The 14,480-nt window shown below is 49.7% G+C and overlaps 1 protein-coding gene across 3 annotated transcripts in view; it reads right to left on the bottom strand.

Moving 5' to 3' along the window:
- SH3PXD2B (SH3 and PX domains 2B) overlaps window positions 1-14,480 on the bottom strand; it is a 79,639-nt gene that overhangs the window by 36,344 nt on the left and 28,815 nt on the right. For all 3 annotated transcript variants that reach the window (XM_075766229.1, XM_075766230.1, XM_075766231.1), the window contains exon 3: window positions 9,751-9,826. In XM_075766229.1, the coding sequence (XP_075622344.1) occupies window positions 9,751-9,826 (76 nt within the window). The remainder of the gene's footprint in view (window positions 1-9,750; window positions 9,827-14,480) is intronic.

Below are 14,480 nucleotides of genomic sequence, written 5' to 3'. Positions count from 1 at the left end.
GCATACGAACCAGCAGGAAATCCAGCTCCTCCCTTGATTTGCTCTAGATCTAGTATTTTTCAACAAGGAAGTTTATTTTCTAACAAAAAGCTGGTTTTTAATCAAAATGCCTAATTAACATGCAGACCCTTCAGTACTGTCAAATACAGGCATATAAATCCTTGACTTGAAAGGCAAGAGAGAGCGGGAAACCACCTCCCTCCTGGAAGGGAACGAGGGGCAACTTGCGGGGTCGATGAGGTGCAACATTTTCCTGGGCACATTTGCCTTAGGCCATACTGCAAAATGGGAACAACAACACTGTCCACCGGGACTTTTCATGTGGCCAAAGACCATACAATGCAAGAGAAACACATGACATTATTCATCTCATATCTGCACCCCTCATCGCTGTAGCTCCAGGGGACCCCAAAGGCAATGGTGCCCATCACCCACACCTCGTTCTAAGCGTTCTCTGCTTTACACTGGTTTTGGCTGCCTCCAGCAGCTTGCAACGACTCTACCTAGCTTACTGCCCTGCTAATTGTCCAGATGGAGACTCTTTCTCCTGCCCTCAGCAGATACTGCTTCATGCTGAAGGGGAGGAGAAGGCTCAGAATTAGCTCCTCTAGATCCTAAAGGAAACACATGGCAAAGAAATGAACAGATGGGCCAAGGCAAGAGGGAAGTTAAGTCTGAAGACCGTGTTGGATAATTGCTGAATTGCTGTCCTGGCCTCTTCCAACGAGCAGCCTGACGCACAGGTCCTGTGCAGAGAAGGGCTCGGTCGCTGGCCCAGCTTTGGCACAATGTGACCCAGCTCCAGGCAAAAGCAAGCTCTGTAGAACAGCGAGGAGAAACGTCTCCACAGAAAGATGCCAGGAGAAAAGAGGGGAAGGTCTGCGGGGTTTCATTGTCCCTAGTGAAGTTTCCCACTTGGCTGGACTGTTCATTCCGTAAACCTGCAGCATGAGAGATGCACTGCAACAGTGAAGGGGGAGCAATCTCAGGTGCCTTCATGGTACTGAGCAAGGACAGCCTTAATGCAGTTCAGATCCTTGACTCCTGGATGCTGAAAACCCAGCAAAATATGCTCCAAAATGAGAACAATAACTACCAGCTCTACCTTTTGTTTAAGAACATCCTTTGGTGAGACTCGCTTTACTCCAAACAGCCTCACAGAAGCTCTCCTGCCCTCAGCCTGAACATCAACGTGTGGAATACAGAGGGGGAGACGTGAAGGAAACCAACTCTGCACATCTCGCTGATTAGTGGGTTTTCTGCTGGCTGGTAAGGTCAGTGCTGCTACAGGCTCCACTTCACCAGCTTCTCACTCTTGCCACAACTCAAACACTCAGAAATTATTAGATTTTCTTATTTACATACATAATGTTATGCATCAGCAATCACAGCAATGAGTCTCCCCCCCTGCTAGCACAAGAAAATCATTGCACAAAACAGTACGGTAAAATACACTGTCCGTTATACACACAAAGCAAGCTATGAGTAGACCGAACATTTATCACCTGGGAATGTGTCAAGTAAGTTCATTTTGGAAAATGAAGACAGAGATAAGGCACCACAATGGAGCGGCTGCCCTGGCAACTCTCCCTGCACAAGAAGTATCCAGGCTCCAGGACATGCTGTCTGATTTTTCTGGATCTTGAAATCCTGTTAATACCTACAGGGAAAAAGTGGTGCCTCTGAGGAGGACAACGACTCTGAAGATGCTCTGTGTACAAGTTCCAATTTGGAAAGTGCTCTTTCTTTGGTAGAATATCCAACACTTTATTCCAGTGAATCTATTTATTATATATTACATTAATATAACTGTAGATGCACCAAAGCGTTGCAACGCACTTTGCTTTCTATACATTTGTCACCCTCCCTTCCCAGCAGAAGTTAGGTGCTTTGCACGCCTCTGCTCTTCCAGCACAACCTGGCAGTAGTAGTATTCTCCACCAGCGTTTTGACTGGAGAAGTCTGAACAACACAACCCATCCTTTAAAGTTAGAGGGAATAAAACTGAAAGGGAGACAGCTGAAATATATGAAGCGCTTTAAAAATCAAAGCAAATGAAGTCTTTCTGCACTGATCTTCGGTGTAAAAGCGGGTGGATGTTCCCTGTCTACATCTCGCCAGTTATACCTGATAGCACGTTTCATACATTCATTGGCTGGTTGGAGCAGCTGGGGGAGAATTAAGCAATGCAGAACAGATTATTATTGTAGGGTTGCCTTGGAGTAACAAGGATTAGTTTATTTTTTTTTAAAAAAAAAAAGCTGTCATAAATATTTACATCAAGTGGACATCAGAGTCAAAATTTAATTTCACCAGCCAAAAATAATAGAAGTATCCAGCTTTTTATGCAGTGCTTTCCAGAAATCACCAGGTGCTTTATACACAACATGAAAACAGCTAGGGCAGGTAGACGATCTCTGCCACAGCAATGCCCAGGAGAAGACCCCAGTGTTCCTTATCCCCCCAAACATCCCAGGAAAGAGGCAGTGCATGAATGACAGCCCTTGGCAGAGGATTCAGCACAGGGAAGAAATCCCAAGGGATTCCTAATGCGATGCTAATTAATTCTCACCCTGCTGCTCTTGCCCAGGCCCCCCAGCCCCATGAGCAGCAGCACCGTGCCCTTCCCATGCCGTACACGGAGCTGAGCTGACGCCTGAGCTGCGGCCAAAGCCAGCTGCGCTTTCAGAAACTGCTTCCACGCAACTGAGGCTTTTACCTACCCAAAGAAAAGACAAATTCAAGAGTAACAGACCAGCAGAAGCCACGTCTCTGGCTCCCCTTGCCAACTCGAGCATTTGTTTACTCGTTCTATCTCCTTGTTGACCCTGGTTTGTTTTTACAGCCCAGCAAATACCAGTACAGGCGCTTCAGCACTGGGGGCACCAGCTAGTTCTCAGAGGGGGACTGGGGAGGGGGAAAACCTAACAAAAAGATCTCAGTCTACCACAAAGCCAATGTCTGACCACATCTGAAGGACTTCTGAGTCGGCAGCAAGCGTCCCGTCTCCCCAGCTGGGTAGCAGCAGGGCAGGCGGAGGGAGACTGGCAAGCAGCCGGGAAAGGCAGCTATGGGCACTCACGCCTGCTTTTCCCTTCCCCTGTGCGACCCCTTCCCTCCCTCCCATTTTGACCCGCCTGGCACCATCTGCTCAGCTCTGGCGCTCACACTCTCCCAATGCTTCTGTGTCCTCTCTTTCATTGCCCTGAGCTCTGGGCTGGCAGCAGGGAGCCAGCAGTGGTCTTCACCCTGCTGGGAGGGAAACCTGGAAAACCACAGTGGAGCACCTTGATGTTGTTTTGAGCCTCCATCAGTCTATGGATAGGGCTTACAACCTCCTGGGATGTGAAGCTCCCCAGCTACAAAGCTCTATGTCCCACCACCACAGCTGCATTCCTCCTTTCTTCCCTTCTTCCTTGGGCACACTCCTCTCGCTTCACCACTGCTACTTATTTCCATCCACCGTGGCCAGAGGCCCACCACACATCAGCAAGAGTTCATCCAACATGATGAATAGGAGCAAATCCATCTAACGTGTCCCTGTGAACCTCAGGCCAGCCAGCACTATCCCACAACAGCTGCTGTCCCAACTGTCCCACGCTGTGCCTCACCCTAGGGAGAGTTTGGCATGGCATGGCATGGTTTCTGTCAACCAGTGGCATGGTTTCCTTCAAATCCCTCCTTAAAACCTTCCTTTGCCACAATTCCTGCACTCATTTCCCCCACAAAACCCCACTGTGACAGTCCTTTTGCTGATAACAGTCCGGCCAGGACACAGGGAGACAATCTGCTGGCTTGTACTTCCTATCCGGCAGCTGGAGCAGAGGTTGCCCTTCTGCATTTAAGCTGGACATCTCTGGGCTCAGGGCTTCAACAGCAGAAATAACATTGGTGTGCTGCCTCATACCCAACTGGGCAAGAGCAGGAGGTTGATGCTGCAGGTCATACCTGGTGGGCATGAGCTCCGTCCCTCATGGAGTGGAGATGGCATCAGTCAGAGAAGCTCCACTGAAGATACTTTGCCCACAAAAACTCCTCTGGTGCTGAAAGCTTCTGCTCCCCAGGACTGGAAGAACTCCCCTTTGCGGCTGATCAAAGATGCTTTGCTTTATCTGATCGACCGAGAGCAGCAGCTCCGGAGCTGGGGCTGCAAAGCGATGTACGCAGCAAAGCGATGTACGCAGCAAAGCGATGTACGCAGCAAAGCGATGTACGCAGCAAAGCGATGTACGCAGTGTGGCCCCGTTGCCTCAGCCATTCATCAAGGACTGCAAAGCGTCAGAGGAGAGCTTAGGGAATGGGCTGATGAGGAATTGGGGTCTCCAGCAGTATGAGGTAGAGCAGGCAGGCCACAAGAGGGGTTAATCTCTCCAAACAAACAGGTAGGGAAACAGGGCTCTGCAAATTATTCCCTCCTGTGGGAATTCTCAGGGCAGAGCTAAAGTTACACTGGGGAGTAAGCAGCTGAAAACACTGAGGCAGAGGCATTTCAACCAGCAAAATGGTCGAGGCTCCTCTTGAGCCAGAGGCTGTTACTGGATCTCCAGCAAGCTTGGAGGGGCAGAGAACCCGAAACACGTCACCCTGCCGATCACGGCCACGAACCAAGCCAGATATTTCAAAAGTGGAAAACCGTGTGTGCCTCTTGCTTTACCCTGAAGGACTCCCCCCACTCTCCCCCCACCCCACTGCCTCGGAAAGAATTCACTTCTCTGCACCTTTCAAATCACATCCAGATTTTCCCTGGCATGGGTTCCAAACTCACTTCAAAAAAAGGCAGCCCCAAATGTACACATAATTAGTCCCAGCCCTCGGAGCAGCCAGCTACAGGGGCTATTCCTAGGGTGGGGAAGCAGACATGGAAGACAGCGTTTCCAGGAGCCCCGCACTTAGCATCTGTTTGGCAAAGTCCTGAGCTGTGCGCATCTCCTGGAGAAAAGGGGGGGAACCAGCAACGTGCCTCTGGGCATAGCATAGGCATGGAGTTCCATACATTGTGAAATGAAGCCAAATTAAACAGTGCTCCCATCAAGACAGCCCCTTACACTCTCACAGTTTGAGATCCTGCTGGAGGGAACACAGTTAGTCCTATTTATTTGCCAAAAATTACTGAGAAAACTACAGAGCACAACAAGAGATGGGGCAAGACGTCTCTCAGGCGCTGGATGAGGTGGCCAGAGGAATAGGTCAAAGAGATGGAAGAAAAGAGAGCGGGGAGTACCCAAGGCCCCAAGGGGTGCTACCTATGATACAGGAGAAGCATTTTGGCCTGCGCTAAAACAGCAAAGCTCTTCAGAGCATCACTGGGTCTGTTTGTTGATGCAAGAGAAGACAGTTTTTCTTCTCCACCCAGCTCAGCAAGCAAACCTCAGTATCTTGGCTTCCTACCCCAAACAGCTCGCTTTTTGCTATCACAGGACAGCAATGGCCTTGCTGCCCTTCCTACACAAAAAAAGACACTTTTGCAAAGACAAAGGCTTGAGAGGAAGACAAGGAGGAAAGGCAGTCTTCTGCTTAGTAAATCCTTTGATTTCTGGCTATCCCATCAGACTCAGCAGCTTTTCTTCATGATCGAGAGAGTGGAACTGCATTGAAAGATGCCCCAAAACCTTCTCCAAAGCCCTACTGCAACCCATCCATGCAAGAGCTCACTGAGAAATGTAAGAGTTCACTGGAGCAAAATGTTCCCAAGGCCATTTCGCCTACAGCCTACAGTGCCACGAGAAAAAAGGTAGTTTGTTTAAAGAGGGCTCAAAGGTCAGAAGCACAGCAAGTGCTTCGGCACAGCACTCTGCCTGGGGTAATACTGTCTGCACATCAGCAGGGTTAGCTGAAACCCTACAGCAAAGGCAACCATGCTGATTATGGGCTGCAAGCTACTCTGGGACTGTCCACCCAACAGCGCTACAGCAGAAATGTCCATCTTGCTAGAGCAGAAAATAGCACTTAGGACCCTTGCCCCATCTCCAGCTGTGATGGAGACACAATGGGACTGGGGAAAGTCAGGTACTGTAGCTGGAAAATGGATGAGTTGTCCTCCATCTCCTTCATGGGGCCTGTGTGGGGAGCTAATGGCTTCCTCACAGGTGTTCTGGGAGAAAAGTCCCAGAGTATGTGGGCAGCACTGATGCCCATGCTGAGCAGGTTAGCAGGCTGAGAAGGGAGTAGAAAGGAGGCATCATTCTGCTTTTTAAAATGATCCCACTGAACCCCCTTTCTCCTCCTCCCTTCTTGGGAGTTCACTGTTGTCCGTAGCTAAAGCTTCCTAAAAAGCAATTTTACAGCCAAAGTTAGCTCAGCCTCAGGCAACCCCTCCTTGCCGAGGCTCACGTTTCCAGCGAAGCAGACTGGCCAGGATCTGCTCCAGGCCACTCGGGCTGTACAAAGTTTGGAAGGCTCCACTCTCCTTATAAAAGCTGTTTCCTGAAAGATCTGGCACAGCCCTTACACAGCGGGACCAACTGAGCTCATTTGTTTTCTTAGTTCATTCTTTCCTGGGGTCTCCACACCATCATCTCCCAGCCAACAAGCCTGTAACCCTTAATGTGGACTCCTGCAGGCGAGGACAGAGCTGCCCAGCACGATGTCCCTGGGGCCGGGCAGTGACAGGTCTCTTCTCTCTTGCCAGCTGCTCCTGAGTCCGCTCCAGGGACCAGAGTCGATGCCATGCATGAGCTGGGTGCTACCAGAGCTGTTTCCAGGGGCCGTCCTCAGCACCACATGAAGCTAGGCAGGCTGTGCCGGTGGCTCAAAGCCAGCAAAAGTAGCCAAGAGTCCACTTCAAATTCCCCTATATGGTGGCAGAAACTTTTCAGGCATGGCACAGGAGCACTGCAACGTCCTGCCAGGCCAAACCGGACCCCACCAAGTTGTGCTACGGGATGAGTGTGGTGCCAACACCCAGGAAGGGACAACCCTTGGCCTCAAACCTCAAGTGCAATTGCTCTGCTCCGTTTTTGAGGATCCAGCTTTATGACTCCATTTTAGAAGAGCTGAGTGGGCTGAAGGACTTGTACTTACAGGAGCATTTTCTGATACCATCAGAGACCTACTTCAAAAGACTTGCAGTCTCCAGATATTTCCAAGAAGTCAAATCCTCGAAGCAAACATTAACAAAACAAAGCAACACAAAGCAAGCAGAGTTCCTGTGGGGTGGATGTTGTAACTATGGAGTAATCATGGAACTCTCTTCCCATTCCAGGAAACTGGCCTGATAGACAAACCCAGATGGCACCTTCTCATGTTGTGGTGGTGACTCTGAGTTTGGGACACTTAGGGTTTTGCTAGGAAAGCCAAAGCTGCAGGAAGCACAGGGTTGCAGGACACATGTTTGAGAATTGCAGTGGCCACAATGTCTAATGTTACTCTACAACGGACTTCCCAGAAAGCAGTGTACTTTCAGTAAACCACTGCAGCCAAATCTCCACTGGTAATGAAATTCAGATGCTAAAAATGTTGCTCAAAATGAAATTGGGAGCAAACTACAGTACTCACAGAAAATGAACATAATCAAAACCCTAGCAAGTCTAAGCATACTAGAGCCACATTATGCAGAGAAAGAGACCCAGGCTGTTTGCACCGAGCTCACCTGGATGGCACCCCTAGGCAGAGAGAGAAGTTTGGGTTCACCTGTAAGTAACAAAGCCCATTGCCATTCCCAAACTGGGAAGGCCAAGAACTGCTCCAGAAAGGAACCGCACTGCTTTGCACATCCTCTAGCACAGCCAGCAATTATTAAAAGAGCCTTCCCTTACCCCCAAGTGAAGTCCTCTTTCAGAAGCAGACACAGCTTGCAAGCTATCTCACGGCGGAGGTTCGGCTCATTGCCACCAGCTCCCGACCGCTCCGTGATGCACAGCAAAGGCAGGAAGGCAAAGCCAACATGATTCCCACTTCTTTAAAACATGACTTCCCTGAAGCAAGAGGACTTCTGAAGCTGTCCCCTGAGGAGGCAGATGCAAGATTATCTGTCTTTCCAGTGGCTAGCTCCTGCTCAGAGCTAGGACAGCATCCCATGCTGGGATCTTCTCACCACACCACCCCTTGCTCTGTGCTGGCAGTGGAAAGTACAAGCGGTAAAGCTGCAGGTGCCAGCTGTTAGGCATAAATAGTCTCTCTCTTCTTAGCTATCGCAAACGACTGCAGAAATGAAACGTCAAGAAAAATTTCTGGGAGAAGTCTAGACTAGCAGTTTTCCAAGTCAATATGTGACTACCTCTGAAAAAGGTATTATTGAATCCCATTGTAAAAAGGGGACCAGAGCAAAAGGGCACACATCTCTGCAGAGGACACACACAAATGCATGAGCTCTTCTAGAGGATGGTCATCCCAACTCCCCAAAACTGCTTTCCGACACAAGAGCCAGGCTTTATTTTCCAGCAACTTCAACCCCCTTTTTCCTCCAACGGAAATCCCAGTGACATGCCTCTTAGCGAAGGGAAACTATTTCAACACCAAGAAGCAGCAGTGAATATTGATGAGTGTGCTGTGAGAAGCAGTGCTCCGACCAGCCTTCCCGAGCCCGATCGCTGCCTTCCAAAAATAGCAGCATTTTGGTGGGAAATTTCTGCAAGTGCAGCACAGCCAAACGGTATGTCCAATTTTTCCAAGTTATGCCCTTTGCCAATTTGGCTCCATTTTTCCTCCTCACTCCTTGCTGGCAGGAGTACTTGTACAGCAAAGGCTTTTCTGCCGTATTAATGTCAGGTGTGCTTTGCTTTTGCTGATGTTACAAGACAAGGACAAGCCAGAATCAGAAATCCCTCTGCGGGAAACCCAGACAAGATTCTCTTGCTCAGAAAGGGGCGTAAATGATTTTCTTCACGCCAGTCAGAGAAAAGTAAAGCCCACTAAACGCCTTTATGTTTCTAAAAAAGCCAAGAGGAAGAGCACAGCACAAAGGGCTGCGCTAAGTGGATCTGACAGTCACTGGAAGTGATTATAGTACCGTGACATTTCTAAACATGCCCATTAGCTACTTGGGGGTGGGGGTAAAGACAACTCTGTGGTCAAAGCCATTAGCTATGGGTGTACGAAAGACTCCCAGGGCCCCCTCAAGCTGGTTATTTTTGCAAGGCACATTAGGGTTCTTTTTTCCCCTGTAGCAGCAGCACCAAAGGGCAGCCACAAGCAACCGCCCACACCACAAAGTTTGCAAAGGCCCACTGCATTTGTTCCTTGGGTACACAAACGCTCAGCTGCACGTTGGGCAGGCATGGGAACACGTCACGCCACAGAAATCCTATCTTTGAGCAACCAGTCCCGAACATCATGGGAGGAAGCCAAGGCTGTCAATCAGCTTGATTTAACGTTTGGAATTCAATTGCTATTTCCTTCTCTCTGGATGGCCCTTTGAGCTGCATGGGACCTGAAAAACAGCGTGTGAGCAGTTCCTGGGGAGCCTCACACCATCCTCAGCCCCGTGCTGTGCTGGCCAGGAACCTTCCAAAAACAAGGAGGCTGCTGCAGGGGATGCTCCTGGCAGAAGCTGGGCAAGTGGGGTTGCTTAGCTGAAGTCCTCCACTAATGACTTTTGGAGGGAGAGAGTATGTTTGAGGGGTTTAACACTCACTAGGCACATTGCTAACAAATACAGATGTTTTAATGGATACGGTGCAGGCAAAGAACTTGCTATTGCTCAGATGGTTCAGGAGATAAGAGCTAACACACACGTATGCTCATACATGGACTGGGAAAAAGCTCCTGCTGTGCCAAAATCAGCATATTTTTTGCTGGAGCCCACTGGCCTACCTGGCAGAAAAGGGATGATCCTTTGCTTGGGGTCCTTCTGCCCCCCTTCCATTGGAAACTTGTCCAGCATTTGCATCTAGAAAAGGAAATGCAAGAGAGGTGATTAAAGTCAGCAACTAACTTGCACGACACAAAGCCACTCTCCCCAGGAGGAGACGAAACTCTTTCTCCAAACCAGCAGTGTCCTGAGACATCATACGTAGCACCATCAGTCAGGGCACAGTGACCTGCAGCACCGAGGGAATCACATCCAAAACAGTGCCAGAAGCACAAGATCTTAGCGTCATCTCTACTATTTTCAAGACATTTCTTATCACTGTTGTTGCTCATCACTATCATTCTGCTTAGCATGGGTGATTTATGTAACCTGCATTTCTGCAACTATTAAGTTTCATCTGGATGGACTTCGGTCAATAGATCTCAGAAGCTCCTCAAAAAAGTAATATTTTAAGCTTATTAGCTCAAGCATTGCACAGCACTGACACAGTTCCTGGACTACAGCTGACTTGGACTCACAGCACCAACTCATGTTTGCCTGCAAAAGGCCATAAAGTTATACGTCAAGTTTGGGGAATGCTTTGTGCTATACAGGCTTTGAGGGATGAATGTTTTATGGGATCTTCAGCATTAAATAAATAATTTCCTGACTGATGCAATTGCACTTAGTAAGTTTAGTCATCAAAGAGAGGTGATAACCGGCTCCTGCTCTTGCTGGGTGCCTGCCCTGGTGCTTCAGCACAGGCACACAACTTCCTTGCAGCTGCTATGACGCTCAGTACCAATGCCCTGGCAGGATCCACATCCTCAGCATTTCCTTTACTTGGTCTTGCTGGAAAACACCATTTGGATTGGGCTTTGCACTTTACACAGAGCAGAAGAGGAGAAAGAGCATCCATCCAACCACTCAGATATTCCCTCCTTTGGAAGGATGGGGAGGGAAAAGCAAGCTCTCCCTTGTTTTCTCTGGGGCATGGATCTGAGCTCTGTTTCCCATCACCTGAAGAGCTCCCTGGTCCCAGGGTATTTGAAATGGGTCTTGCTCTCTCCTATTGGAGCTATCGCACTCTGCATAAATAATTAAGCACTTATGGAAGCACTGGAGACCACCTGCCTAGGAAGTGTCCTGAGCACCTACAAAGTCTAAACAGCCATTCTCCTCTGGCCCAATTAATATTTAAAGTATTTCATGCAAAGAGGAAACTATGCAACCAAAGAGCCCGAGCCATTCATCCCATGAGAGGCATGAGGATGGGCACCACCAAGCAGCCAGAGGCACAAGCCACGCTCCCTCCTGTCTGCTGCTCTGTCACGTAACGCCAGGAGCCCCTTCACCATGGGGAGTCCATGCAGGGCCAGACTCTGGGGTCCCAGGACCCCCTGGGGATGTGTCCCACCTGGCTCCCTGCTTTTCACGGCTCTTGTTCTTTGGCACTTATTTTTCCACATGCTTTTTACAGGAGGTCTCCGCTCCTAGCTAAGGGCTGTGTTCTCCTCTACTGCTAGACACGAGCTTGTTTAAAGCACTATAATGCTAAAGCTAAGCCCTTTTTGTCGATACAGCCCTCTACACCCCTGCTCAGGCAATACTTGCATTTTTTTTCTTGGATCTCAAATGCACCGGGATAAAATTCCTGAGGTTTGGTAGAGAGGGGTCAGAAGGGAGGAGGTATTTTTCCTACATTTTGAAGAGAAATAAAAAACTCCCCCAACACTCCCAAATACAACAGGAAAACCAAAAGACGCTCTCAAATAGTCTCTTCAAAATGAAAACAAGACAACTCAAAACCAGGATGACACTAAGCACAAACGGACCCTGTTTACAGCTTCTACTTAAAACAAATTTTAAAAGGTTTACAACAAAATAAAATGACTCCAGACTCAGCAATAACTGGGGACTGCGGTAACGTTACCAGCAGCCACAAAGCGAGCCCGAGCACGGCCGAGGGAGGACTCGCCTCCCTGAGGCACCGCAGGCTCCCAGGGCAGCACTACTTCCCCAGCCTCCCTGGGCACGCCACGGCCTCCTGCTCTTCCCTCAGTCCATGAAAATAAAGGATGACGCCACATCCCCGTTACCCTGCAAAACACCCGTGTTGCGCTATGGCGGAGAGGTGCCTCTGGCCCTGCTCGTCCTGTTGGGAAGAGCTCAGGAAAGCTTGTGACTGGCAAAGGGTGAGCAAAACAAGTCGCAAACGGCACACATCTGATTGCTGTTAAGCAACACAATACTTGAGTCACTGGAAGCTTTCCCCTCCTCTCCGTTTTGAACGCAAGCTGAGGATCTGTAGCTCCCAGGAACACTGAGAGCCTCCAAGGCACAAACGGCGCAAGCTGTGTTTTCCGCCGTATGCACGTGCCTGGGCTGCGCCTCCGGCCAGATCTGCTCCCGACCATGTGATCCCACCAAACCCGGCCAGAACTTCAGTCCAGAAGTTCTCCATTTCCTTTATCTTGACTGTAAGTGCCTCTTGCAGCAGCTGCTCAGCGAGCAGGAGGTGGTGTGGGGACCATCTCCCTGCAGCCACCCGGCTGCCCTCCAGCCCAGCCCAGAGCCACCAGCATCTCCCCAGTCAGACCAGACACTGCACTGCCTGCCGCGCGTTGGTACCATTATGCCTGTGCATTCACAAGCTGCTATGTCTTCTCTTGCTGGAGGGAGGAAAAGAGGTTGCAAGGTCCCTGGAGCATCCTCTGGCATGCACAAAAAGAGGAAAAGGTGGGGAAGGAGCAAGGCAGAGGGGTCAGTCCCGTGGATCCCACCCAGCCTGGCTGCCACATCACACAGCTCCGGAGAAGGCAGCAGCAAATACTGGTTCATCAGTTTTGCTAGGCATAAGCCTGTGGTTGAAGAACAGCTAAAACCCACTCCAAAGAAAACAACTTCGGTGCCAGCTGTAAGCACGGCAGGCAGTTTGCTTTAGCAAGATACAAGAGCACGTCTGCAGAAATCCAGTCTGTGGGTCATAGGCTGACAGTTCTGTAGAACTACACACCATAACGCTGCAGCGAGGAAAAGCACGGACCAGCAATGGGAAAAAGTTCAGCTCCGGAGCTGAGAGATGCTCCAGAGACCCGGAGGAAGCCAGCTAGCAGGTCGCTAGGTTTTGAGACTCCCTGTACCTTTTCTGGCTGATCTTGTTCCTGCCGATTTTGCAGGATGGGGACTACAGCACAGGTTGTTACGCTGCTCTTCCCCAGGAAAGCCAAGGAGAGCAGGCACAGCTCTGGAAAAAGGATGGAAAAAGGGTAAAAGTCCTGGGGAGAGATGCGCAGGCAGGCATCAGAAGATGGTCTGCCAGGCACGCCAGCAACAAGGCAGGGCAGGTTTCCTGGGAGAGCATCCTTCTCCCCAGCCTCAGCAGGGAAACACGCTCCCCAACAAGCAAGGAATTGTGGAAGGGAGGCAGCTGGCATGGGGAGACTCCCACAAACCATCTCAGGTTTCCATCCAAGCTCCAAACAAGACTGCTCACATCACATTCCCAGAAGGGAGGACTTGCCCGGCCATGCAAGATCCTGGGGAGGGGGGCAGATGTGGCAGGCGAGGGGCAGACAGACACAGAACCCTTTGGAGCGCAACTTTCCCTGCTGAGCACGGGAGAGCAGAGAGGCCAAGTCTGCTCTCAGCAACGCACTCAGCCAGGTCGGGAAGAAAAATGAAGGAAAAAAGAAACAATAACCCTATTGTTTCTCACCTTCCAAGATTATTTTTAAGTATTTGTGACAGAATCATAAAAAAAAGGAAAAAAAAAAAAGATTAGAGTGGATGCAGTTTAAAGCATTTTGGCGTGCCTTTGTTATGCCGGAAGCTGTTCTAGCACACTTGTCCCCAATTCCTTCGCAGTAATGCTGGACGGGAGGGTGATCACACGGCTGCCGGGCCCTGGCTCCCTCCAGTGTATCCAACCCGCAGCTGGGCTCCCCACAACGGCACGTCAGGATAGGGCACATTTATCCATTTATCTCCACCACCAATTTATCTTATCAATTAGCTGGTTTTCTTATTAACCCAGAAATTCCCATGCAGTGAGTCTTTCCACAATGAGCCATGGCTGAAGGTCTGCGCGCATCCTGGGAGCACGCTGTGCCCGTGGCCGGGCTCTCCATTAACAGAGGGGGTGATAACGCTGGCGGGGCCACCCGGGGAGAGCGAGCCTGTCAAAAGCAGCTTTGTATCAACAGCTAACACATTGGCAGACAGCTTCTTCATTAACAGGAAACTCATAAGATAATATCCTAATTGAATCAATTAAGAGTGCTGCGGGCTGCAGGGGATCCTAGGGAGAGGGGAATGTATGTGCTCAGCAGTATTCCCGGGAAGCAGAGCGTTCGGGAAGGGCTTTGCTCAAATAAGAGCTGATGGTGTAATGCCAGAGGGATGCGTCTCCTGGAAGAGCAGGGCTCCAGGTCTAACAGCCCGCGAGTGAGCCCTATCGCTTCCCAGCTGGAATCAAACCCTGAGAACTCTGCAAAAAAACCCCCAAACCCTCAAGCTGAGTGCCAGTAGGTAATAAGGTGTGGCATCATTTTGCCTCTTCTCCTCTGCTCTCCACAATAAAGTAGAAAAGTTTTCCCCTCTGAAATATAAAGGTGAGGGGAAAAAAATATTTTTCATTTAAATCTGATCTGGTGGAGAGAAAAATGTCAGGGTGAAATGATAAACACAGAGGTCCTGCATTCCCCTGATAACGATGAGCCAGAAGGGCACAGGATTACTCTTGCAGCAAGTC

Source organism: Balearica regulorum, chromosome 14, assembly GCF_011004875.1.
Source record: "Balearica regulorum gibbericeps isolate bBalReg1 chromosome 14, bBalReg1.pri, whole genome shotgun sequence".
Classification (NCBI taxonomy): domain Eukaryota; kingdom Metazoa; phylum Chordata; class Aves; order Gruiformes; family Gruidae; genus Balearica; species Balearica regulorum.
This window is presented reverse-complemented; position numbering and strand designations above follow the sequence as displayed.